Below are 24,257 nucleotides of genomic sequence, written 5' to 3' on the forward strand. Positions count from 1 at the left end.
GTTGTTGGTGTTGTGGTGGTGGCGGTTGTTGATGTTGTTGTGGTGGCGGTTGTTGTTGTGGCGGTTGTTGTTGTTGCTGTGGTGGTGGCGGTTGTTGTTGTTGTTGCTGTGGCGGTTGTTGTTGTTGATGTGGTGGCGGTTGTTGTTGTTGTTGTGGTGGCGGTTGTTGTTGTGGTTGTGGCGGTTGTTCGCGGGGTTTACTCTCCGACACGCCACCGGCGATGCTGAACTGGTAGCCAAGCGGCGCATTTCGTCGACGCGACAAACCAAACCACGCTCTCCGCTTCTTTCGGCAAAGTCACGGAGACAGAAAATCAATTGATCACCGCGTTCCGATCGCGACACAAAAGCTTCGTGCTGCCATCGAAACGTCGTGATCCATTAATCTATTAACTTTCCACTCACGTGACTTGAGGGAAACCAACGAGCGTGGTTTCATGCGGTCACGAAAAGCTTCACATCAAAATTGCGACGGACACTCACACCTTCTAGATTTGAAGCTTTCGTGACTGCAAGGATTCATATTGTTAGGTTTTGTTCGGTAAAGTCACGTAGGTAAAAAAATTAAAATTAATAAAAGTAAAATAAAAATAAAATAAAAATAACGACGTATCGGGGGCAACACAAGCTTCCGTATTCTTAGTTTTTTTCGGTGAAGTCACGTAGGTAAAAAAATTAAAATTAATAAAAGTAAAATAAAATAAGTGTTTACACTATGAGACCTCCTTTATCAGTGGCAAAATAGAGTAGTAGGTTTTTACCCTTTAAACATGATGCCTTGTATAAAGGTATCAGTTTTGTACCAGTTTAAAAGGGTAAAAACCTACTACTACTAAAATAAGCGTGCTTCAGCTGCACCGAACCTCACAAAAATAATATCCAGGGCCTACCTTGGCTCCTCCCACCCTCAACCAGTATATATACAAGGATTGTTTTCTTGAAATTTCTCTCACTTGATACAGCTGTCGTGGCTGTGACGGATCCACCTGAAGACGGAAGCTTGTGTTGCCTCCGAAACGTCGTGATTTTTATTTTATTTTTATTTTATTGATTTTAAATTTTTACCTACGTGACTTTACCGAAAAAACCTAAGAATACGGAAGCTTGTATTACCTCCGAAACGTCGTGATTTTTATTTTATTTTTATTTTATTAATTAAATTTTTTACCTACGTCACTTTACCGAAAAAACCTAAGAACATGGACCCTCACACCATTCTCCGGATGGTGGCGGGTTTAACGACGCAACATTCACACACTACGAGCACTCACGCGTCTAACCCGTTCAATCAGTCAACGTTGTCATCCCTGTCGCCCCCCTCCGTATGTTAGCGTCTCATTAACAACGTGGTCGCTGTCTTTACAAGTTGCCCGCGAAATGTCACACTACTCCGCGGAGTTCCCCCGTGCCTGGTTATAATTGGTCGGGGAAAATATTTCCGGCACTTCCACCCCCCTTGCCTATACATCCGAGGTCAGAGTGATGACGTTGAACTTCTTTTGCACCGTACTTAGCCCCAACTGTGCCGATTGGAGGTGCGGGGGCAGTCTGTGGTGTCTCTGTGTGAGTATGTGGGTCTCTGTGCGAGTCTGTGGGTCTCTATGTGAGTCTGTGGGTCTCTGTGTGAGTCTACGGGTCTCTGCGTGAGTCTGTGAGTCTGTGTGAGTCTATGGGTCGCTGTGTGAGTCTATGGGTCTCTGTGTGAGTCTGTGGGTCTCTGTGTGAGTCTGTGGGTCTCTGTGTGAGTCTGTGGGTCTCTCTGTCAGTCTGTGTGAGTCTGTGGGTCTCTGTGCGAGTCTGTGGGTCTCTGTGCGAGTCTGTGGGTCTCTGTGTGCGTCTATGGGTCTCTATGTGAGTCTATGGGTCTCTGTGTGAGTCTACGGGTCTCTGTGTGAGTCTGTGGGTCTCTGTGTGAGTCTATGGGTCTCCGTGTGAGTCTATGGGTCTCCGTGTGCGTCTATGGGTCTCTGTGTGAGTCTGTGGGTCTCTGTGTGAGTCTATGGGTCTCTGTGTGAGTCTGTGGGTCTCTGTGTGAGACTGTGGGTCTCTGTGTGAGTGTGTGGGTCTCTGTGTGAGTATGTGGGTCTCTGTGTGAGTCTATGGTTCTCTGTGTGAGTCTGTGGGTCTCTGTGTGAGTCTGTGGGTCTCTATGTGAGTCTATGGGTCTTTGTGTGAGTCTATGGGTCTCTGTGTGAGTGTGTGGGTCTCTGTGTGAGTGTGTGGGTCTCTGTATGAGTCTATGGGTCTTTATGTGAGTCTATGGGTCTTTGTGTGAGTCTATGGGTCTTTGTGTGAGTCTATGGTTCTCTGTGTGAGTATGTGGGTCTCTGTGTGAGTCTATGGGTCTCTATGTGAGTCTACGGGTCTCTGTGTGAGTCTGTGGGTCTCTGTGTGAGTCTATGGGTCTCTGTGTGAGTCTATGGGTCTCTGTGTGAGTCTATGGGTCTCTGTGTGAGTCTATGGGTCTCTGTGTGAGTCTGTGGGTCTCTGTGTGAGTCCATGGGTCTCTGTGTGAGTCTGTGGGTCTCTGTGTGAGACTGTGGGTCTCTGTGTGAGTGTGTGGGTCTCTGTGTGAGTATGTGGGTCTCTGTGTGAGTCTATGGGTCTCTGTGTGAGTCTACGGGTCTCTGTGTGAGTCTGTGGGTCTCTGTATGAGTCTATGGGTCTCTGTGTGAGTCTGTGGGTCTCTGTGTGAGTCTATGGGTCTCCGTGTGAGTCTATGGGTCTCCGTGTGAGTCTATGGGTCTCCGTGTGAGTCTATGGTTCTCTGTGTGAGTCTGTGGGTCTCTGTGTGAGTCTGTGGGTCTCTGTGTGAGTATGTGGGTCTCTGTGTGAGTCTATGGTTCTCTGTGTGAGTCTGTGGGTCTCTGTGTGAGTATGTGGGTCTCTGTGTGAGTCTATGGTTCTCTGTGTGAGTCTGTGGGTCTCTGTGTGAGTCTGTGGGTCTCTGTGTGAGTATGTGGGTCTCTGTGTGAGTCTATGGGTCTCTGTGTGAGTGTGTGGGTCTCTGTGTGAGTGTGTGGGTCTCTGTATGAGTCTATGGGTCTCTATGTGAGTCTATGGGTCTTTGTGTGAGTCTATGGGTCTTTGTGTGAGTCTATGGTTCTCTGTGTGAGTATGTGGGTCTCTGTGTGAGTCTATGGGTCTCTATGTGAGTCTATGGGTCTTTGTGTGAGTCTATGGGTCTCTGTGTGAGTGTGTGGGTCTCTGTGTGAGTCTATGGGTCTCTATGTGAGTCTATGGGTCTTTGTGTGAGTCTATGGGTCTCTGTGTGAGTATGTGGGTCTCTGTGTGAGTCTATGGGTCTCTGTGTGAGTGTGTGGGTCTCTGTGTGAGTGTGTGGGTCTCTGTATGAGTCTATGGGTCTCTATGTGAGTCTATGGGTCTTTGTGTGAGTCTATGGGTCTTTGTGTGAGTCTATGGTTCTCTGTGTGAGTATGTGGGTCTCTGTGTGAGTCTATGGGTCTCTATGTGAGTCTATGGGTCTTTGTGTGAGTCTATGGGTCTCTGTGTGAGTGTGTGGGTCTCTGTGTGAGTCTATGGGTCTCTATGTGAGTCTATGGGTCTTTGTGTGAGTCTATGGGTCTCTGTGTGAGTATGTGGGTCTCTGTGTGAGTCTATGGGTCTCTGTGTGAGTGTGTGGGTCTCTGTGTGAGTGTGTGGGTCTCTGTATGAGTCTATGGGTCTCTATGTGAGTCTATGGGTCTTTGTGTGAGTCTATGGGTCTTTGTGTGAGTCTATGGGTTTCTGTGTGAGTGTGTGGGTCTCTGTGTGAGTGGCCGAAACGTCGTGAGAATTATTTAATTATGTTTTATTTTTATTATTTTATTACTTCCCTTCTACGTGACTTTACCGAAAGAACCAAGAAGATGAATCCCTGCAGTCACGAAAGAAGCTTTAAATCGGCACTAACCTTGTTGTCCTCCCAGTAGAGTGCCAGGCACGGGTCCCCCGTCCTCAGTGAGCCGCCACTCCTCCCGTGGGGTCCTTCCGACGGCTCGATCGGCACGCCGGGAGCTGCCGCGCCTGCTCACCCGGTGAGGGGGAGGGTGGGGGGGGCGGGTGGGGTGAGGAACACGCGGTGAGGCGAGGTGGCTGACGGTGGGACGAACGGTAGCCGGCGGGTGAAGGGAGCTCGCTGGTCGCGTCAAGGAGCGTAAATCGTCGTCTTTATAAAGCATCATCACGCTATTCCTGTTCATCTTGATAATTGTTTTTTACCCTTCTATCTGGCAACAAAACTGACACCTTTTTACAAGGAGTCATGTTTGCATTGACCACAATACCTGCAGTCATAATGCAAACAAAAAACACAACTCTGATAATGTATGCACTGTCCTTGAAGTTGATTGGTCCACACCCGAGACAGCTTTCCTTAGAGCCGAAGGTGTCAGTTTTGTTGCCAGATAGAAGGGTAAAAAAACAATTATCATATATTTTTTACTGGCAAATGAGGTTGCAATGGTGTAAATGCTTACCCCGAGCTCTCGTACTCTGATGGTGCATTGTCTTTGAGTTGTGCGCCTTTTGGCGTCATCTGGTCCAACACCATGTGAGACTAGGCTCTAAGGAAAGCTGTCTCGGGTGTGGACCAATCAACTTCAAGGACAGTGCATACATCATCAGAGTTGTGTTTTTGTCGTGTTTTCAGTTTCCTGCGCCTTGGCAGCGCACCTCTGGTGAGCGCGGCCGGCTACGTAGGGTGCAAAAGAAGTTCATCATGCGTACCGTGCAACAATGACACAAACGTCAGAGGTCGCAACCGGGTACCCGATACCCGTACCCTACCCGATACCCGGCTACCCGTACCCGGCCAGGTACGGGTAGCCGTTTGCGACCCTGGTGCGGCCGGGTACGGGTACGGGTAGGCCGTGAGTCACTGGCGAGTCACCGTTTGTCACTCATTTCCCAACGTCTTGTCTCTTCTCACAATTCAAGTTCCTAGAATCAACCCACCCGCGCCTGCAACATGGCTTCATCCCAGAGGTCGCAACCGGGTACCCGATACCCGTACCCTACCCGATACCCGGCTACCCGTACCCAGACGGGTACGGGTAGCCGTTTGCGACCCTGGTGCGGCCGGGTACGGGTAGGCCGTGAGTCACTGGCGAGTCACCGTTTGTCACTCATTTCCCAACGTCTTGTCTCTTCTCACAATTCAAGTTCCTAGAATCAACTCACCCGCGCCTGCAACATGGCTTCATCCCAGAGGTCGCAATCGGGTACCCGATACCCGTAGCCTACCCGATACCCGGCTACCCGTACCCAGACGGGTACGGGTACGGGTACCCGTTTGCGACCCTGGTGCGGCCGGGTACGGGTATGGGTAAGGAATCAAAACCCGTTTGCGACCTCTGACATGCGTACAAACACGTGTGCAAACACGTGTGCACAACAGACATACAGGTACGGCAAACATACGCACGCAGAGGGGAGAGAGAGAGGGGGTGGACGGGGGGGGAGGATGGACACTCTCCACTGGAGAAGCGAACGTGAATCAAATCTGAAACTTTGTTCACAGCGGAGGAATCCGATGAGCCGTGAGGGCTCTTCCGTTCCCACACGGTGAGGGGGTGAGGAGCACGCGGTGAGGTGGACAGAGGTGAGAGAGAAGGGGGTGGACATGGTGGAGGAGGCTTTCGCCCCGACAGACGCTGGTGCCACTGACAGAGGCCTTGCGGTGAGCGCCGCTTACAGAGACTTGCGAGGAAAACGCCACTCTCCCTCCCTCCCTCCCTCTTTTTTTTACGATCAGTGGAAACAAGAAGATGCTCGGTGTAGTCGGCACTTTGCTTCGTTCATCTTTTCGTATTTTTTTTACTTTACTCTCTCGCTCGCTCTCTCGCTCGCTCTCTCGCTCTCTCGCTCGCTCTCTCGCTCGCTCTCTCGCTCGCTCTCTCGCTCGCTCTCTCGCTCGCTCTCTCGGTCGCTCTCTCGGTCTCTCGCTCACTCTCTCGCTCACTCTCTCGCTCACTCTCTCTCAGTCGCTCTCTCGCTCACTCTCTCGATCGCTCTCTCGCTCGCTCTCTCGCTCGCTCTCTCGCTCGCTCTCTCGCTCGCTCTCTCGCTCGCTCTCTCGCTCGCTCTCTCGGTCGCTCTCTCGCTCACTCTCTCGGTCACTCTCTCGCTCGCTCTCTCGCTCACTCTCTAGCTCACTTTCTCGCTCACTTTCTCGCTCACTCTCTCGCTCGCTCTCTCGCTCACTTTCTCGCTCACTTTCTCGCTCACTTTCTCGCTTACTTTCTCGCTTACTTTCTCGCTCACTTTCTCGCTCACTCTCTCGCTCACTCTCTCGCTCACTCTCTCGCTCACTCTCTAGCTCACTTTCTCGCTCACTTTCTCGCTCACTCTCTCGCTCGCTCTCTCGCTCACTCTCTCGCTCACTCTCTCGCTCACTCTCTCGCTCACTCTCTCGCTCGCTCTCTCGCTCACTCTCGTTCTGCACGCAGCCCTTCTCGCAGTCCGACGGCCTCCGACGGGTAGCTCGTATCAGCATGCAGAGCTCCCCGTCATCCGCTCACGCTCACCCGCCACTCACAATAAACACCGTGCGTTTGTTTCAGCCTCTGACGCTGTCGCGTTTACAACGACGCGCGCATTTAGAGCGGCAAGCGCGGGAGAAGCATCGGCGCGGTGGGACAGAAAGTCTCCACGTCGCTCCGATGCGCGCGCATCTCTTCGCCGTGAAACATCACCGCAAACAAACGCCTGCTGATAACCGTTGCGTTAAGTTGCCTTCGTTTGGGCCGACGGAGCGAGCAAACGCACGGTGGGATGGCGGTGCCGATTGGTTGCTGGCGGTGGTGATGATGGTGCTGATGATGACGCTGATGATGACGCTGATGATGACGCTGATGATGACGCTGATGATGATGCTGACGCTGATGGTGCTTATGATGGTTCTAGATTTGATGGTGCTGATGACACTGATGATGATGACACTGATGATGATGACACTGATGATGATGACACTGATTGTGCTGATGATGACACTGATGATGATGATGATGACGCTGATGATGATGATGACACTGATGATGATGATGACACTGATTGTGCTGATGATGACACTGATGATGATGACACTGATGATGATGATGACGCTGATGATGACGCTGATGATGACGCTGATAATGATGATGACGCTGATAACGATGATGACGCTGATGATGACACTGATGATGACACTGATGATGATGATGACGCTGATGATGACGCTGATGATGACGCTGATAATGATGATGACGCTGATAACGATGATGACGCTGATGATGACACTGATGATGACACTGATGATGATGACACTGATGATGACACTGATGATGACGTCACTGATGATGACACTGATGATGATGACACTGATGATGACACTGATGATGATGTCACTGATGATGATGACGCTGCTAACGACAACGAGTGACAAGTCAACCCAGGACTTGATTCGAACCTCACGGCGTCGAGCGCAGCGCCCCGAGTCACCCGAGCTACATCCCGGCGCTCGGAATGATGAACGCATTAATGTATTTATATTGCAATGTTCAAATATCAAGGTGGGGGGGGGGGGTGAAGGGGGGTGGGGGGACAATCCCCTCCCCCCTCCCCCCCACCCCCCGCTCTTCGCCTGATGACCGCCCAGACTAAAACGTCTTGGATTTATCTCCCTTCAAAGTCGCCTACGGTGTCATTGACGAGAGACACGCAGGGGGGGGGGCAAGAAGGACGGGGGGGAGGGGCAAGGGGGGGGGTGGGGGGGTATTGGGGGGGTATTGGGGGGCAAGGGGGGGGGGTGGGGGGGTATTGGGGGCAAGGGGGGGGAGGTGCGGCGCTTATTAAAGTCGAGAAGTCACGCGGAGCAAAGGCGGCAATTAAAGGGCGCGTTGGCAGGCGGCAGACCTCTCCCCACCTTCCCCAAGGCACCTGGGGGGGTGGTGGTGGTGGTGGGTGGTGGGTGGGTGGTGGTGGTGGGGTGGTGGGTGGGTGGTGGGGGAGTGGTGGTGGTAGTGGGGTGGTGGGGTGGTGGGGGGGGGGTGGTGGTGGGGGGGTGGTGGGTGGGGGGGTGGATGGTGAGTGGGTGGTGGTGGGGGGGGTGGTGGGGTGGGGTGGTGGGGTGGTGAGTGGGGGTGGGGGGGGTGGTGGGGGGTGGGTGGGGGGGTGGTGGGGGGGTGGGTGGTGGGGGGGTGGGTGGTGGTGGGGTGGTGGTGGGGGTGGTGGGGGGGTGGTGGTGGGGGGGTGGTGGTGGGGGGGGGTGGGGGGGGTGGGTGGTGAGTGGGTGGTGTGGGGTGGTGGGGGGGTAGGTGGTGAGTGGGTGGTGGTGGGGGGGGGGTGGGTGGTGGTTGGGGGGTGTTGGGGGGGGTGGTGGGGGGTGGTGGGGGGGTAGGTGGTGAGTGGGTGGTGGTTGGGGGGTGTTGGGGGGGGTGGTGGGGGGGGGGATTGGTGATGGGTGGGGGGGTGGTGGTGGGGGGCCTGAGCGGACGCAGGTCCATATCACCGGTGCACGCTCTCGGCAAGGGAGGCGAAACGACTCTGATAACCATCATCAGAGTTGTTTCTTTTTGTTTGCATTTTGACTGCTTGTGTTGTGGTTATTGCAAACATGATGCCTTGTATAAAGGTGGCAGTTTTGTACCAGTTTAAAGGGTAAAAACCTACTACTATATTTTTTAGTTTTGTCACAGTTGGTGAACCGCGATTTAAAAACAGAGCCGAGATGCGTTTTCTTTTTAAATCCTTTATATTAAGTTTGCTTGCTTGCTTGCTTACGACCGTGCAAATCTTTCGGTCGTTTTTTAACCCACTTCCCGTGAAATTTTTTTCCCAAAACTTTACACTGTTTAGGGAAATGTTTTTAAATATTTAATTCCCAATTGCTTAATGGTGGCAGACAATCATCTGACCCATAGGTGGCAGCCATCTCAAGCCAGAGGACGAGAGGACTCTAGCCGCCACGCATATAAAGGATTTCGAGTGAAAAACTTTGTTTTTACGAGTTAATTTTTTTTGTTTTGTTTCAAACCGAGGAACGGAAACCGCCGAATCATATTTCGGTTACCGTTTTTCACACCCAACTCACACAGCGTTGGTGTACGGTGATTTTTTTTCCCGCAATATTTTGCTGTCCTTTCTTGGATTTTCTGTTTGCACTCAGTCACATATTCACTTGAAGATGTTTTTTGTTCATGTTTTTGTTTTTTTGCTTGTTGCGGTTGCACCCGATTCAAGAGCCGAATGGCTCACAGGGCTATACCTAATACATGAACTTTGAACTTTGAACTTTATGGAGAGATCTGGGACCCGGTTCAGGGAATCGCTCGCCACTGATGGCAGCCGTGGCTGCCTGGTCGAGCTCAGGTGGTTGGATTCGCATGGGAATGTGCTAATCGTTGCGCCACCACTCCTCACACAAAAAAGACAAAAATCCCCCGTGTAGCCTTAACAGACTGTTGGGGCAAGTGCTGTCAGCTAGCTGATCCTACGAAGGCCGGCACGTCACACGAGGGGGTGGGTGGCCAGCACCACGCCCGACCGCCTTTGTCTCCCTAGTGACGATGTTTACTTCACACGGCACCAGCTACTCATTTGAGGCTGAGTCGACCTAGGGGAGGCGCAGTACCGGTTTAAATAATCGTCACCGGTGTTGGCCGTGAGCGGGAATCGAACCCGGGTCACCGGGTTCATAGCGCAGCGTGGCGCTAACCGCTACACTACCGCCACACTGGGTACTCATTTGAGGCCGAGTCGACCTAGGGGAGGCCCAGGACCGCCCAAGCGCCACTTCGCGCCAAACCCGCGACCCTCACCGGCGTGCAAGTGCTGCCCCTGTGGACGAGGACCCGGCGGGGGCTTGATGGGTCCTGTGCGCCTGGCCCTGGCGGGCGTCGGTTCCACCGTGGGGGGCCCTGGCGTTGCCGTGGGGGGCCCTGGAGTTGCCGTGGGGGGCCCTGGAGTTACCGTGGGGGGCCCCGGGGTTGCCGTGGGGGGCCCTGGGGTTGCCGGGGGGGGCCGGGCGACGCCGACGCCGCCGCCGCGTCCCGCCGCTCCGTTGTGCCAGAGGGCGGGAAAGTCGTCGCTCGGCCCCACGGAGGGTCCCTGGGGTCACGCGGGGGTCACGCGGGGGTCACGCGGGGGTCATTCAGGGTCACGCGGGGGGGGGGGGTCATGCGGGGTCACGGGTATCACCGCACGCGTTGCTGCATCACCGCTCCGCACGCTACCCGGCCACACACGTACACACACACGCTTACATGCTCACACGCTCACATGCTTATATACGCTCACACACGCGCTCACATGCTCACATGCTCACACACACACGCTCACACACGCTCAGACACACTCACACACGCACTCGCACACGCACACGCTCACACACACGCTCACACACACACACGCTCACACACACACGCTCACACGGTCACACACACATGCTCACACGGTCACACACACACAGCTCACACACACACACACACGCACGCACACACACACGCTCACACACACACACGCTCACACACGGTCACACACACACACGCTCACACACACGCTCACACACACGCTCTCACACACTCACACACACACACGCTCTCACCACACTCACACACACACGCTCACACACACGCTCTCACACCGCTCACACACACCACACACGCTCACACACACTCACACACACACGCTCACACGCACGCTCCCACGCTCACACACACACGCTCACCCACACACGCTCACACAACCTCACACACCCACGCTCACACGCTCACACACACCACACCACACGCTCACACTCACACACACACTCACACACTCACACACACACACACGCTCACACCACACACTCACACACACGCTCACACACACGCTCACCACACACGCTCTCACACACTCACACACACACGCTCACACGCTCACTCACACACACACGCTCACACATACACACACACGCTCACACACTCACACACACGCTCTCACACACACACGCACGCACGCTCCCACGCTCACACGCACGGAGGTCACCTGACGCCTCCTGTGGCCTCTGTCCAACTGGGCCCCACTCCAGCCGGACCGCTCCTCCTCCCACCCCCCCACAGCGGCCGCCTCGCACTCGGCCTGCCGCAGGGAGAAGCGTCGCCACGTTACAGGAGACAAAATACACTCCACACACCCCAACGCACACCCCAACCCACACCCCAACCCACACCCCAACACACACCCCACACCCCAACCCACACCCCACACCCCAACCCACACCCCAACCCACACCCCAACCCACACCCCAACCCACACTCCAACCCACACCCCACACCCCAACCCACACCCCAACCCACACCCCAACCCACACCCCAACCCACACCCCAACCCACTCCCCAACCCACTCCCCAACCCACACACCAACCCACACCCCAACCCACACCCCAACCCACTCCCCAACCCACACCCCAACCCACACCCCAACCCACACCCCAACCCACACCCCAACACACACCCCAACCCACACCCCAACCCACACCCCAACCCACACCCCAACCCACACCCCAACCAACACCCCAACCCACTCCCCACCCCACACCCCAACCCACACCCCAACCCACACCCCAACCCACTCCCCAACCCACACCCCAACCCACACCCCAACCACACCCCCAACCCACACCCCCAACCCACACCCCAACCAACACCCCAACCCACTCCCCAACCCACACCCCAACCCCCACCCCAACCCACAACCCAACCCACACCCCAACCCACCACCCCAACCCACACCCCAACCCACACCCCAACCCACTCCCACACCCCAACCCACACCCCAACCAACACCCGAACCACACCCCAACCCACACCCCACACCCCACCCACACCCCAACCCACACCCCCAACCACACCCCAACCCACACCCGAACCCACACCCCAACCCCACACCCCACACCCCAACCCACACCCCAACCCACACCCCAACCCACACCCCAACCCAAACCCCAACCCACACCCCAACCCACACCCCAACCAACACCCGAACCCACACCCCAACCCACACCCCCACACCCCAACCCACACCCCAACCCACACCCCAACCCACACCCCAACCCACACCCCAACCCACACCCCAACCCACACCCCAACCCACACCCCAACACACACCCCAACCCACACCCCAACCCACACCCCAACCCACACCCCAACCCACTCCCCACACCCCAACCCACACCCCAACCCACACCCCACACCCACACCCCAACCCACACCCCAACCCACACCCCAACCCACACCCCAACCCACACCCCAACCCACACCCCAACCCACATCCCAACCCACACCCCAACCCACCCCCAACCCACACCCCAACCCACACCCCAACCCACAACCCACACCCCACACCCACACCCCAACCCACACCCCACACCCCAACCCACACCCCAACCCACACCCGCCCGCGATGGACTTGCAACGGACCGTTGGGGCAAGCGCTGCAATTCCCCGCCGGCGATGTTTTTGCCGCACCCCAGAGGTCGCAACTGGGTACCCGATACCCGTACCCTTCCCGATACCCGGCTACCCGTACCGGGTACCCGTTTGCGACCCTGGTGCGGCCGGGTACGGGTAGGCCGTGAGTCACTGGTGAGTGACCGTTTCATCTTCTTGGTTCTTTCGGTAAAGTCACGTGGAAGGGAAGTAATAAAAAAATTAAAATAAAACATAATAAAATAATTCTCACGACGTTTCGGCCACAACGCAAGCAGCCGTCCTCAGGTGAAAACCAGGTCTGGTTTTGCGTTGTGGCCGAAACGTCGTGAGAATTATTTTATTAAATCGAAAGAGTCACCGTTTGTCACTCATTTCCCAACGTCTTGTCTCTTCTCACAATTCAAGTTCCTAGAATCAACCCACCCGCGCCTGCAACATGGCTTCATCCCAGAGGTTGCAATAGGGTACCCGATACCCGTACCCTACCCGTACCCGGGTACGGGTAGGGTACGGCCGGGTACGGGTACGGGTACCCGTTTACGACCCTGGTGCGGCCGGGTACGGGTACGGGTAAGGAATCAAAACCCGTTTGCGACCTCTGGCGCACCGCACCGGGTGCGGATTTGAGGCCGAGTCGACCTAGGGGACCGGTTGGGATGATTCGTCGCCGGCGTCGGCCGTGAGCGGGGAGTCGAACTCGGGTGGCCGGGGTTCGCGGCAGCACCATCGCGACAAACGCACGCGTGTTTGCGGCTGGAGCTTTTTCGCGCAAAAGCTCTTCAGAGAGACAGAAAATTCAGACGCGAAACTAAATTAAATGAACGTCCTCAACGGGTTCGGCTGCTTTGGTCCGCGGCTGTGGGACGTGAAATCAGAAATAAAATAAATAACTTTTATTAATTTTTATTTTTTACCTACGTGACTTTACCGAAAAAACCCAAGAATATGAAGACTTGCAATAACGAAAGCTTCAAATCTAGAAGTGAAATAAAAAATCGGTGCGATATCTGGGCTCTACGTTCAGTGGCGAAAATAAAAAGGGTTTTAGTGTTTTAAAAAAAAAAATCTCATTTGTGTGCGAAGCGCCCGTGCATGTTAAGTGTGCATATGTCAGTGGGCGCGCGGGAGTGCGTGAGTGGTGTGTGTGTCTGTGTGTGTGTGTGCGTGTCTGTGTGTGTGTCTGTGTGTGTCGGTGCACGCGCGTGTGTGCACTGGGGAATGCGTGAGTGGTGTGTGTGTCTGTCTGTGTGTCTGTGTGTGTGTGTGCTCGCGGGAGTGCGTGAGTGGTGTGTGTGTCTGTGTGTGTCTGTGTGTGTGTCTGTGTGTGTCTGTGTGTGTGTCTGTGTGTGTGCGGTAGTGTAGCGGTTAGCGCGCTGCGCTATGAACCCGGCGACACGGGTTCGATTCCCGCTCACGGCCAACACCAGTGACGATTATCTGAACCGGTCCGGGCCTCCCCTAGGTCGACTCAGCCTCAAATGAGTACCTGGTGCGGTGTGTAAACATTGCCACTAGGGAGACAAAGGCGGCCGGGCGTGGTGTTGGCCACCCACCCCCTCGTGTACCGTTCCGGCCTTCATAGGTGCTCGCTAACAGCACTTGCCCCAACAGTCTATTAAAGGCTATACGGGGGACATTTGTGTCTGTGTGTGTGTCAGTGTGCGCGTGTGTGCTCGCGGGAGTGCGTGAGTGGTGTGTGTTTGTGTGTGTCTGTGTGTGTGTCTGTGTGTCCGTGTGTGTGTGTGTCTGTGTGTGTGTCTGTGTGTGTGTGTGTCTGTGTGTGTGTGTGCTCGCGGGAGTGCGTGAATGGTGTGTGTGTCTGTGTGTGTGTGCGCGGGAGTGCGTGAGTGGTGTGTGTGTCTGTGTGTGTGTGTCTGTGTGTCTGTGTGTGTCGCTGCGCTACAAACCTGGCCACCCGAGTTCGATTCCCGCTCACGGCCAACACCGGTGACGATCATTCAAACCTGTCCTGAGCCTCCCCTAGGTCGACTCAGCCTTAAATGAGTACCCGGTATGATGTATGAACATCGCCACTGGTGAGACAAAGGCGGTCGGGCGTGGTGCTGGCCACTCACCCCCTCGTGTACCGTATCCGGCCTTCATAGGTAAGCTACCTGCTAAGAGCACTTGCCCCTACAGTCTGTTTTGGCTAAATGGGGGATCTTTGTCTTCATTGTTGTTACGCAGGGGAGCAGCGGTGAGATGTTATCTCTCTCGCCTGGTCTACAGGAGGTCGTGGGTTCAATCTCGACCCTGACAATGCCTGTTGTATATTTGGAGTTTGCGTGTCTCTCTCTCATCATCACGGTGGCACGGAGATGTTAACTACCTCGCCTGGTATGCAGGAGGTCGTGGGTTCGATCCCGACCCTTGACGCCTGCTGTATATTTGGAGTTTGCGTGTCTCTCTCTCTCTCATCATCATCACGGTGGCACGGAGATGTTAACTACCTCGCCTGGTATACAGGAGGTCGTGGGTTTGGCCCGGACACTGACGTCTGCTGTACATTTGGAGCCTGCGTGTCTCTCTCTCTCTCTGTCTGTCTCCGTGGTCGCGGGGATTTTCCCTCCGCATTTAGAATCGACGTGAAGCGTCGTCCAAATCAACGTGCGAGTGTTCAGTTATTAATGTCGGCACGATGAAGATGTGGCGCGTGGTGCGTGGTACGTGTCATGTATCACGTGGTACATGGTACGTATCACGTGGTACGCATCACGTGGTACGTGGTACATTGTACATGGTACGTATCACGTGGTACGTATCACGTGGTACGTATCACGTGGTACGTGGTACATTGTACGTGGTACGTATCACGTGGTACGTATCACGTGGTACGTATCACGTGGTACGTATCACATGGTACGTATCACGTGGTACGTATCACGTGGTACGTGGTACATTGTACGTGGTACGTATCACGTGGTACGTATCACGTGGTAAATGGTACGTATCACGTGGTACGTGGTACATGGTACGTATCACGTGGTACGCTGGACGTGGTACGTATCACGTGGTACGTATCACGTGGTACGTGGTACATTGTACGTGGTACGTATCACGTGGTACGTATCACGTGGTACATGGTACGTATCACGTGGTACGTGGTACATTGTACGTGGTACGTATCACGTGGTACGTATCACGTGGTACATGGTACGTATCACGTGGTATGCTGGACGTGGTACGTGACACGTGATACGTATCATGTGGTACGTATCACGTGGTACGTATCACGTGGTACGTATCACGTGGTAAATGGTACGTATCACGTGGTACGTGGTACATGGTACGTATCACGTGGTACGCTGGACGTGGTACGTATCACGTGGTACGTATCACGTGGTACGTGGTACATTGTACGTGGTACGTATCACGTGGTACGTATCACGTGGTACATGGTACGTATCACGTGGTACGTGGTACATTGTACGTGGTACGTATCACGTGGTACGTATCACGTGGTACATGGTACGTATCACGTGGTATGCTGGACGTGGTACGTGACACGTGATACGTATCATGTGGTACGTATCACGTGGTACGTATCACGTGGTACGTATCACGTGGTAAATGGTACGTATCACGTGGTACGTGGTACATGGTACGTATCACGTGGTACGCTGGACGTGGTACGTATCACGTGGTACGTATCACGTGGTACGTGGTACATTGTACGTGGTACGTATCACGTGGTACGTATCACGTGGTACATGGTACGTATCACGTGGTACGTGGTACATTGTACGTGGTACGTATCACGTGGTACGTATCACGTGGTACATGGTACGTATCACGTGGTATGCTGGACGTGGTACGTGACACGTGATACGTATCATGTGGTACGTATCACGTGGTACGTATCACGTGGTACGTATCACGTGGTACGTACCTCCTGTCGCCGTTGCCGTCGTCACCGTCGTCGCCCCCGCGATGAGTCCGCCTCCTCCGGGGGCTCTGCCCTCGCTCCTCCTCCGCGCTGCCGGGACGTCCGCGGTGCCACTGCTGATGCTGCTGCTGATGCTGCTGATGCTGCTGCTGCTGATGCTGCTGCTGCTGCTGCTGCTGCTGCGGCTGGTGCAGCTGCATCCCCCGCCCCTCGCCCACCCAGTGCCGGCCTTCCGCGGGCGGCCGCCTCTCCCGCTGGAAGCGCGGCGGCAAGTCGTGACCGGCGGGGCGCGTCTCTCCGCCACGGCCGGTGCCGCCGCCGCCGCCGAACCGGCGCTCGCCGGCGCCGTGGTGCTCCGGAGGGAAGTGGAAGACGCCGGGAACGCCGCGGCGCCTCGGCTGTGAGTCCGGCTCGCGCGGCAAGCTCCCGGAGTCCGAGACTGCGGGCGGTCGGGGGGAGGAGACGAGAGAGAGAATGTTACGGACGGGCACGGCACCGGGGCCGAAGCCTACTCACCCCCCCCCCAGTGGAGTGCCACCGATAGCGGTAAAGCACCGACGAAGGCCGGCACTGTGGCACACACCGGGAGGGGGGGGGGGCCACCACGCCCGGGCCGACGTTTGTCTCCCTACCCCCCAGCGCCGACGTTTAGATTTGGCATGAATCGCGAAATGTCGTTGAGTCGACCCAGCGAGGGAACCGGTGTTCGGGATGATCGCCATCAGCGGTGCTGCTGGTGGCGGCGGGGAATCGAACTTCCACGCCGGATTCTCACGCCGCGCAAAGACAAAGATCCCCCGTAGGGCCTCGACAGAGCGTCGGGGCAAGGGTTGTCAGCGAGCAGCAGCGGCGGTGGTGGCTACGAAGGCCGGGAACTGTGGCACGCGCTGGCTGGAGGAGTCCCCGCGGAACTCCTCCAGCAGCTGGAATCTCCGCTTGCTGTGGCCGAGGGCCAATGCGGCCGCGCAAAGCACGCGTACGCTGTCGGCTTGTTTACCTTTCGATGTAAAGCTTCTTTCGTGACTGCAGGGATTCATCTTCTTGGTTCTTTCGGTAAAGTCACGTAGAAGAGAAGTAATGAAATAATAAAAATAAAACATTATAAAATTTCGATGTAAAGCTTTCGTGACTGCAGGGATTCATCTTCTTGGTTCTTTCGGTAAAGTCATGTAGAAGGGAAGTAATAAAATAATAAAAATAAAACATAATAAAACTTCGATGTAAAGCTTCTTTCGTGACTGCAGGGATTCATCTTCTTGGTTCTTTCGTCGGTAAACTCACGTAGAAGGGAAATAATAATGCGATTGCGAACTCGGAGGGCCATTACGACACTTCATGTGCCGGGCACATTATGTTATTACGTCCAGCAAAGTGATGGCGGTGACTGATTGAGTGGTTCAGTGGCGGGGGGGGGAGGGTGGGAGGGTGGGTGGTTATGACTACCGCCTCTGCGTACCGAGCCACTGAGATCGTGAATTTTTGTCAACTAAAAGTATCGAAACTTTCTTATTTCATTTCATCGCACCAAGGTGAAAGGCCCCCGAACGGGCTACGTCACGGCTCTTCAGGACATTCACTGCGGCCGAACGCTCTGAACGCGTGACGCCGATTCTGAACGCGAAAGGGAGAACGGGGAGGAAAAATCCACGCGACCGCGACGATAGAGACACACGCAAACTCCGAATAAACAGCAGCAGGCGTCGGGGTCGGGATCGAACCCACAACCTCCTGTACACCAGGCGAGGTTGTTAACATCTCCTAGCCACCGTGATGATGATGAGAGAGAGAGAGACACGCAAACTCTAAATATACAGCAGCAGGCGTCAGGGTTGGGATCGAACCCACGACCTCCTGTAGACCAGGCGAGGTAGTTAACATCTCCTAGCCACCGTCATGATGATTATGATGAGAGAGAGACACGCAGATTCCAGATATACAGCAGGTGTCGTCAGGGTCGGGATCGAACCCACGACCTTCTGCACACCAGGCGAGGTAGTTAACATCTCCCAGCCACCGTGATGATGATGAGAGAGAGACACACAAACTCCAACTATACCGAAGGCTGAGGAGCGCAAAATGCAAGAAAGGCAAACCAACCATCCATATCCTCACCAGGCAAGGCGTACCAAGGCATTCACTTATTTTTCAGCCAGCGTGGCGTGGGGTGGGGTGGGTGTGGTTGGGTGGGTGGCGTGGGGTGGGGTGCGTGTGGTGGGGTGGGTGGGGTGGGTGGCTTGGGGTGGGTGGGGTGGCGTGCGTGGGGTGGATGGGAGGACAGACACCAAAGTTGAAATTTGCAATGCTGGAGGGCAATTGCTGATGTCGTCAAGAGGCGGGTGAGAGGGGAGGGAGGGGAGAGAGGGGAGAGGGAGGAGAGGGAGGGAGCGAAAAAGTGTTGAGATGCACGAGAGGATTGCACTGCTGTGTTAAAGAGGGTAGAGAGGGGAGGGATGGAGGGAAGGAGGGAGGGGGCTTTATCCGCTAGTAGATTGCCAACGGTCTGTGAACCATCGCTTCGCCTGTTCACGTTTCCGAAGATGTACGCGTACACGATCGGAACTGGGCAGACAAGCTGAAATAAAACCAAAAACTTTACCGGCACCCACGTTCCCACAAAGGCCACGTGCGAGGGTGGGGGGGGGGCGGGGGGGGCGGGGGGGCAAGACGGTTTTGCCACCAGCGGTCACGTCGCTTCCCCGCGGTGAGCGACGGGTAAAATCATCGGCGGGCCCGCTCGCACCGCTCCCGAGATTCTATACGGCGAACGGGGGGACGCCCCGCCAAGCCCCGCTGACTTGCAGCCGCGTGTCGGAAAAGTGGTGGGGAAAAAACTGATTCATTCGCAGCCAATTAATCCCCGCGTCTGTAACGGCGCGCGGGTAGAAAGTACGAGGCTAGAGGTCGAAAACGGGTTTTGATTCCTTACCCGTACCCGGCCGCACCAGGGTCGCAAATGGGTACCCGATACCCGGCCGGGTACCCGTACCCGTACCCTACCCGAATTGAGTGACAAACGGCTACTCACCAGTGACTCACGGTCTACCCGTACCCGTACCCGGCCGGGTACGGGAAGCCGTTCCCTACCCGTACCCTACCCGAAATGAATGACAAACGGTGACTCACCAGTGACTCACGGCCTACCCGTACCCGGCTGGGTACGGGTAGCCGGGTATCGGGTAGGGTACGGGTATCGGGTACCTGGTTGCGACCTCTGGTCCGAGGCGAGAGGGGTGGGAACCGTGTTTTGCCAGAGCGACGAAACGATTCGCACGCCTTCTTGGCACCTTCGCCACCGTTTGCCGAGGAGGGCGGATAATTCGACGGCATCGCAGACGCTGGGGAAAGTGTCGCAGGTCGCGCTCTCGACACAGCGGAGAGAGAAAACGCGAAAAACAAAAAATCGGGTCACGCCAAAATCGGCGGCTTCTCCCAACACAAGATACGGCTGCTCTAGTAAATATGCACGCGCGTGCACACACACACACACAAAGACCTAATTTGCACGATGGCCCAAAGCCAATTTTTCCCCGGGGCAGCATTTCCAATAAAAATGAACAGATTGCTGTTATTTTGTGCCAATTTTTGTCTTTGCTGTTGTTAAAAATAAAACAAAACATTTGAGACTGGAGCGAGTTGGGAAGCTGTCGGGGGTGCTTTGAGCAAGCACCTTGCTGAGTTGGAATCTAGTTTGTGTCCACCTGTGATCAGTATACAGTGAGGGTCTACTATCTTGTCCCTGACACCCTTGAAGAGCTCTTTGGTCTTGGCCATGGTGGAGAGTTTAGAATCTGATTGATTGATTGCTTCTGTGAACAGGTGTCTTTTATACAGGTAACAAGCTGAGATTAGGAGCACTCCCTTTATGAGTGTGCTCCTAATCTCAGCTGGTTACCTGTGTAAAAGACACCTGGGAGCCAGAAATCTTTCTGATTGAGAGGGGGTCAAATACTTATTTCCCTCATTAAAATGCAACTCAATGTATAACATTTTTGACGTGAGTTTTTCTGGATTTTGTTGTTGTTGTTCTGTCTCTCACTGTTCAAATACACCTACTGTTAAAATTATAGACTGATCATTTCTTTGTCAGTGGGCAAACTTACAAAATCAGCAGGGGATCAAATACTTTTTAAATCCTTTATATTAAGTTCACTTGCTTGCTTGCGCGCTGACGACCGTGCAAATCTTTCGGTCGTTTTTTAACCCACTTCCCGTGATCCAATCGAGCTGACATTTTGCACACAGACTCGTTGTGCGTGACAATGTATTTTCGTGAAAAAAAATCCAAAATTTTACACTTTTTAGGAAAAAATAAATTATATTTAATTACCAATTGCTTAATGGTGGCAGGCAATCATCTGACCCATTGGTGACAGCCATCTCAAGCCAGAGGACGAGAGGACTCTAGCCGCCACGCATATAAAGGATTTATAGTGAAAAACTTTGTTTTTACGGGTTAATTTTTTTCCCCTCACTGTATATAGAGAACAAATAAACGCAACCCACTGATCGATCGAAAGAACCGGTGTATGATAAAGCGTTTCATGGTCACCTGTCGGAGACTACGTCTCTAGCCTCTACGTGCTGTGAAGGGCCATTGCCTGAAACGTCTAGTTAGTTTTTTTGTTCTTTCATGGCCGCGGAGATGTTGTTGACGAATGTGTGGAGTGTGTTGTGTTGCTGTTGTTGGTCTGTGCTTGTTCACCACTGTCAATGCAGCAGCAGCAGAAGCAGCAGCAGCAGCCATCAGCAGCAGTAGCAGCAGCCATCAGCAGAAGCAGCAGCAGTAGTAGCAGCAGTAGTAGCAGCAAAAGTAGTAGCAGCAGCAGTAGCAGCAGCAGCAGAAGCAGCATCAGCAGTAGCAGCAGCAGAAGCAGCCATCAGCAGTAGCAGCAGCAGCAGCAGCAGAAGCAGCAGCAGAAGCAGCAGAAGCAGCAGCAGTAGCAGCAGAAGCAGCAGCAGCCATCAGCAGCAGCAGCAGAAGCAGTAGCAGCATAAGCAGCAGCAGTAGCAGCAGAAGCAGCAGCAGTAGCAGCAGAAGCAGCAGCAGCAGCAGCAGAAGCAGCAGCAGTAGCAGCATAAGCAGCAGCAGTAGCAGCAGAAGTAGCAGCCAGCAGCCATCAACAGCAGCAGCAGCCAGCAGCAGAAGCAGCAGCAGTAGCAGCAGCAGCAGCAGAAGCAGCAGCAGTAGTAGCAGCAGTAGCAGCAGCAGCAGTAGCAGCAGTAGCAGTAGCAAACAAAAACAAAGTTGAACACGTTTATCGTCCATTGAGGCAGGAGTGGGCACGGGGTCGCGCGCGCGGCGTTCCTTCTCCCGGACAAATTACCACCGAGATAAAAACACGCTTCGGACGTGATACCAGTCGGGCCATGAGTAATCGTGGGAGAAATCCTAAGCCGCACACAATCACCATTGGAACCTCATTTGCCAGTAAAAAATATGATAAATGATTTTTTACCCTTCTATCTGGCAACAAAACTGACACCTTTAAACAATGAGTCATGTTTGCATAGACCACAATACCTGCAGTCGTAATGCAAACAAAAAACACAACTCTGATAATATATGCACTGTCCTTGAAGTTGATTGGTCCACACCCGAGACAGCTTTCCTTAGAGCCTAGTCTCACATGGTGTTGAGTGGGTGGGTGAGTGGGTGAGTGAGTGGGTGAGTGAGTGGGTGAGTGAGTGGGTGAGTGAGTGGGTGAGTGAGTGCGTGGGTGAGTGGGTGGGTGAGTGGGTGATGAGTGGGTGAGTGAGTGGGTGAGTGGGTGGGTGTGTGAGTGAGTGGGTGAGTGAGTGGGTGAGTGATTGATTGAGTGGGTGATTGAGTGGATGATTGAGTGGGTGATTGAGTGGGTGAGTGAGCCAAAAGGCGCACAACTCCTTGCAAAAAAAAAAGGTGTCAGTTTTGTTGCCAGATAGAAGGGTAAAAAATCATTTATCAGCACACAATCCTTAAGGGTCTGCCAGTTTCACCCTGCCCTACGCCTCCCCCTCCCCACCCGTTCGTAGAGGCGTGCGCCTACTAAGACTATTTAATTAATCCAAGCGAACAAATCCCGATGAGGACGGCAACGCAATGGTTGGGTTGAGGATAAATTGCCGGGCTGGCTGGCGGGCTGGCGGGCTGGCAGGCTGGCGGGCTGGCTGGCGGGCGGGCTGGCGGGCTGGCGGGCTGGCTGCCGGCGTGGGCGAACGGAGGGGGTGCCGGGAATATGCCCCGGCAAATGTGCGCTGTGCGTATGGTGAACTTATTTGCAAGGTGAATCGGCGTAGGTGGCCAAAACCACGCCCGGCCGCCTTTGTCTCCCCAGTGGCGATGTTCGCGTGTTTACACATCGCCACTAGACCTTGGGGAGGCCCAGGACCGATTCAGATATTCGCCACTGGCGTTGGCTGTGAGTGTGAATCGAACCCGGGTTACCGGGGCCCACACACAGCGCAGCGCGGCTGACACTTGCACCGCCGCTCCCCAACGAAGACAAAGGTCCCCCGTATAACCTCGGCAAGAGCCGTCCGCGATCGACCTATGATGGGCCGGGCACGGCACGGCAGAGGTCGCAAACGGGTTTTGATTCCTTACCTGTACCCGGCCGCACCAGGGTCGCAAATGGCTACCCGTACCCAGCTGGGTACGGGTAGCCGTTCCCTACCCGTACCCGTACCCTACCCGAAATGAGTGACAAACGGTGACTCACCAGTGACTCATGGCCTACCCGTACCCGGCCGCACCAGGGTCGCAAACGGCTACCCGTACCCGTACCCGGCTGGGTACGGGTAGCCGGGTATCGGGTAGGGTACGGGTATCGGGTACCCGGTTCTGACCTCTGCGGCACGGAGTGGAATGGGTGGCTGCCCGCCACACACACACACTCCCACACACACACTCACACACACTCACACACACACTCACACACACTCACACACACTCACAGACACACACACACTCACACACTCACACACTCACACACACACTCACACACTCACACACACACTCACACACACACTCACACACTCACACACACTCACACACTCACACACACTCACACACACTCACACACACTCACACACTCACACACACTCACACACACAGACACACACTCACACACACTCACACACACTCACACACACAGACTCACAGACACACTCACAGACACACACACACAGCCAGGCAGAGTAACACGCAAACCCGCTCTAGGCAAATCCTCATTGCACTTTACCACCCCTCCACCATTGCCATTCCACGCTTTAAGGTGCCACGGGTTTTCCCGCGTTGACCTCGCGTTAGCCGACCTTTGGATGCGACGCTTCTAGACGGCGGCTGTCGCAGGGAGGCTCATCACCGCCGCACTCGCCGCGTTGACCGGGGGCAACCGGGGGACGGAGCGAAAGAGAATTGTTGCTGCAGGTTCCTTTCCACCGCATCGCGCCGGTTTAATATTGTTATTTTTTTTAATCTATGGGCAGTGTTAGTCTATGGGTAGTGCTGAGTCTATGGGCAGTGTTGAGTCTATGGGCAATGTTGGGTCTATGAGCAGTGTTAGTCTATGGGCAGTGTTGAGTCTATGGGTAGTGTTGAGTCTATGGGCAGTGTTAGTCTATGGGCAGTGTTAGTCTATGGGCAGTGTTAGTCTATGGGCAATGTTAGTCTATGGGCAGTGTTAGTCTAAGGGCAGTGTTAGTCTATGGGCAGTGTTGAGTCTATGGGGAATGTTAGTCTATGGGCAGTGTTAGTCTATGGGCAGTGTTGAGTCTATGGGCAATGTTAGTCTAAGGGCAGTGTTGAGTCTATGGGCAGTGTTAGTCTATGGGCAGTGTTAGTCTATGGGCAGTGTTAGTCTATGGGCAGTGTTGAGTCTATGGGCAGTGTTGAGTCTATGGGCAGTGTTAGTCTATGGGCAGTGTTGAGTCTATGGGCAGT

At 54.5% G+C, this 24,257-nt stretch overlaps 1 protein-coding gene across 1 annotated transcript in view; it reads right to left on the reverse strand.

Annotated features, from left to right (window-relative positions):
• TDRD3 (tudor domain containing 3) overlaps window positions 1-24,257 on the reverse strand; it is a 281,657-nt gene that overhangs the window by 12,008 nt on the left and 245,392 nt on the right. The window contains exons 11-14 of the mRNA XM_061575824.1: window positions 16,336-16,775; window positions 11,005-11,097; window positions 9,798-10,086; window positions 3,914-4,026 (exon numbers count right to left, since the gene is read on the reverse strand). Coding sequence (XP_061431808.1) covers window positions 3,914-4,026; window positions 9,798-10,086; window positions 11,005-11,097; window positions 16,336-16,775 — 935 coding nt within the window. The remainder of the gene's footprint in view (window positions 1-3,913; window positions 4,027-9,797; window positions 10,087-11,004; window positions 11,098-16,335; window positions 16,776-24,257) is intronic.

Source organism: Lethenteron reissneri, chromosome 59, assembly GCF_015708825.2.
Source record: "Lethenteron reissneri isolate LAM-NWPU_2019-01 chromosome 59, ASM1570882v1, whole genome shotgun sequence".
Lineage (NCBI taxonomy): Eukaryota > Metazoa > Chordata > Hyperoartia > Petromyzontiformes > Petromyzontidae > Lethenteron > Lethenteron reissneri.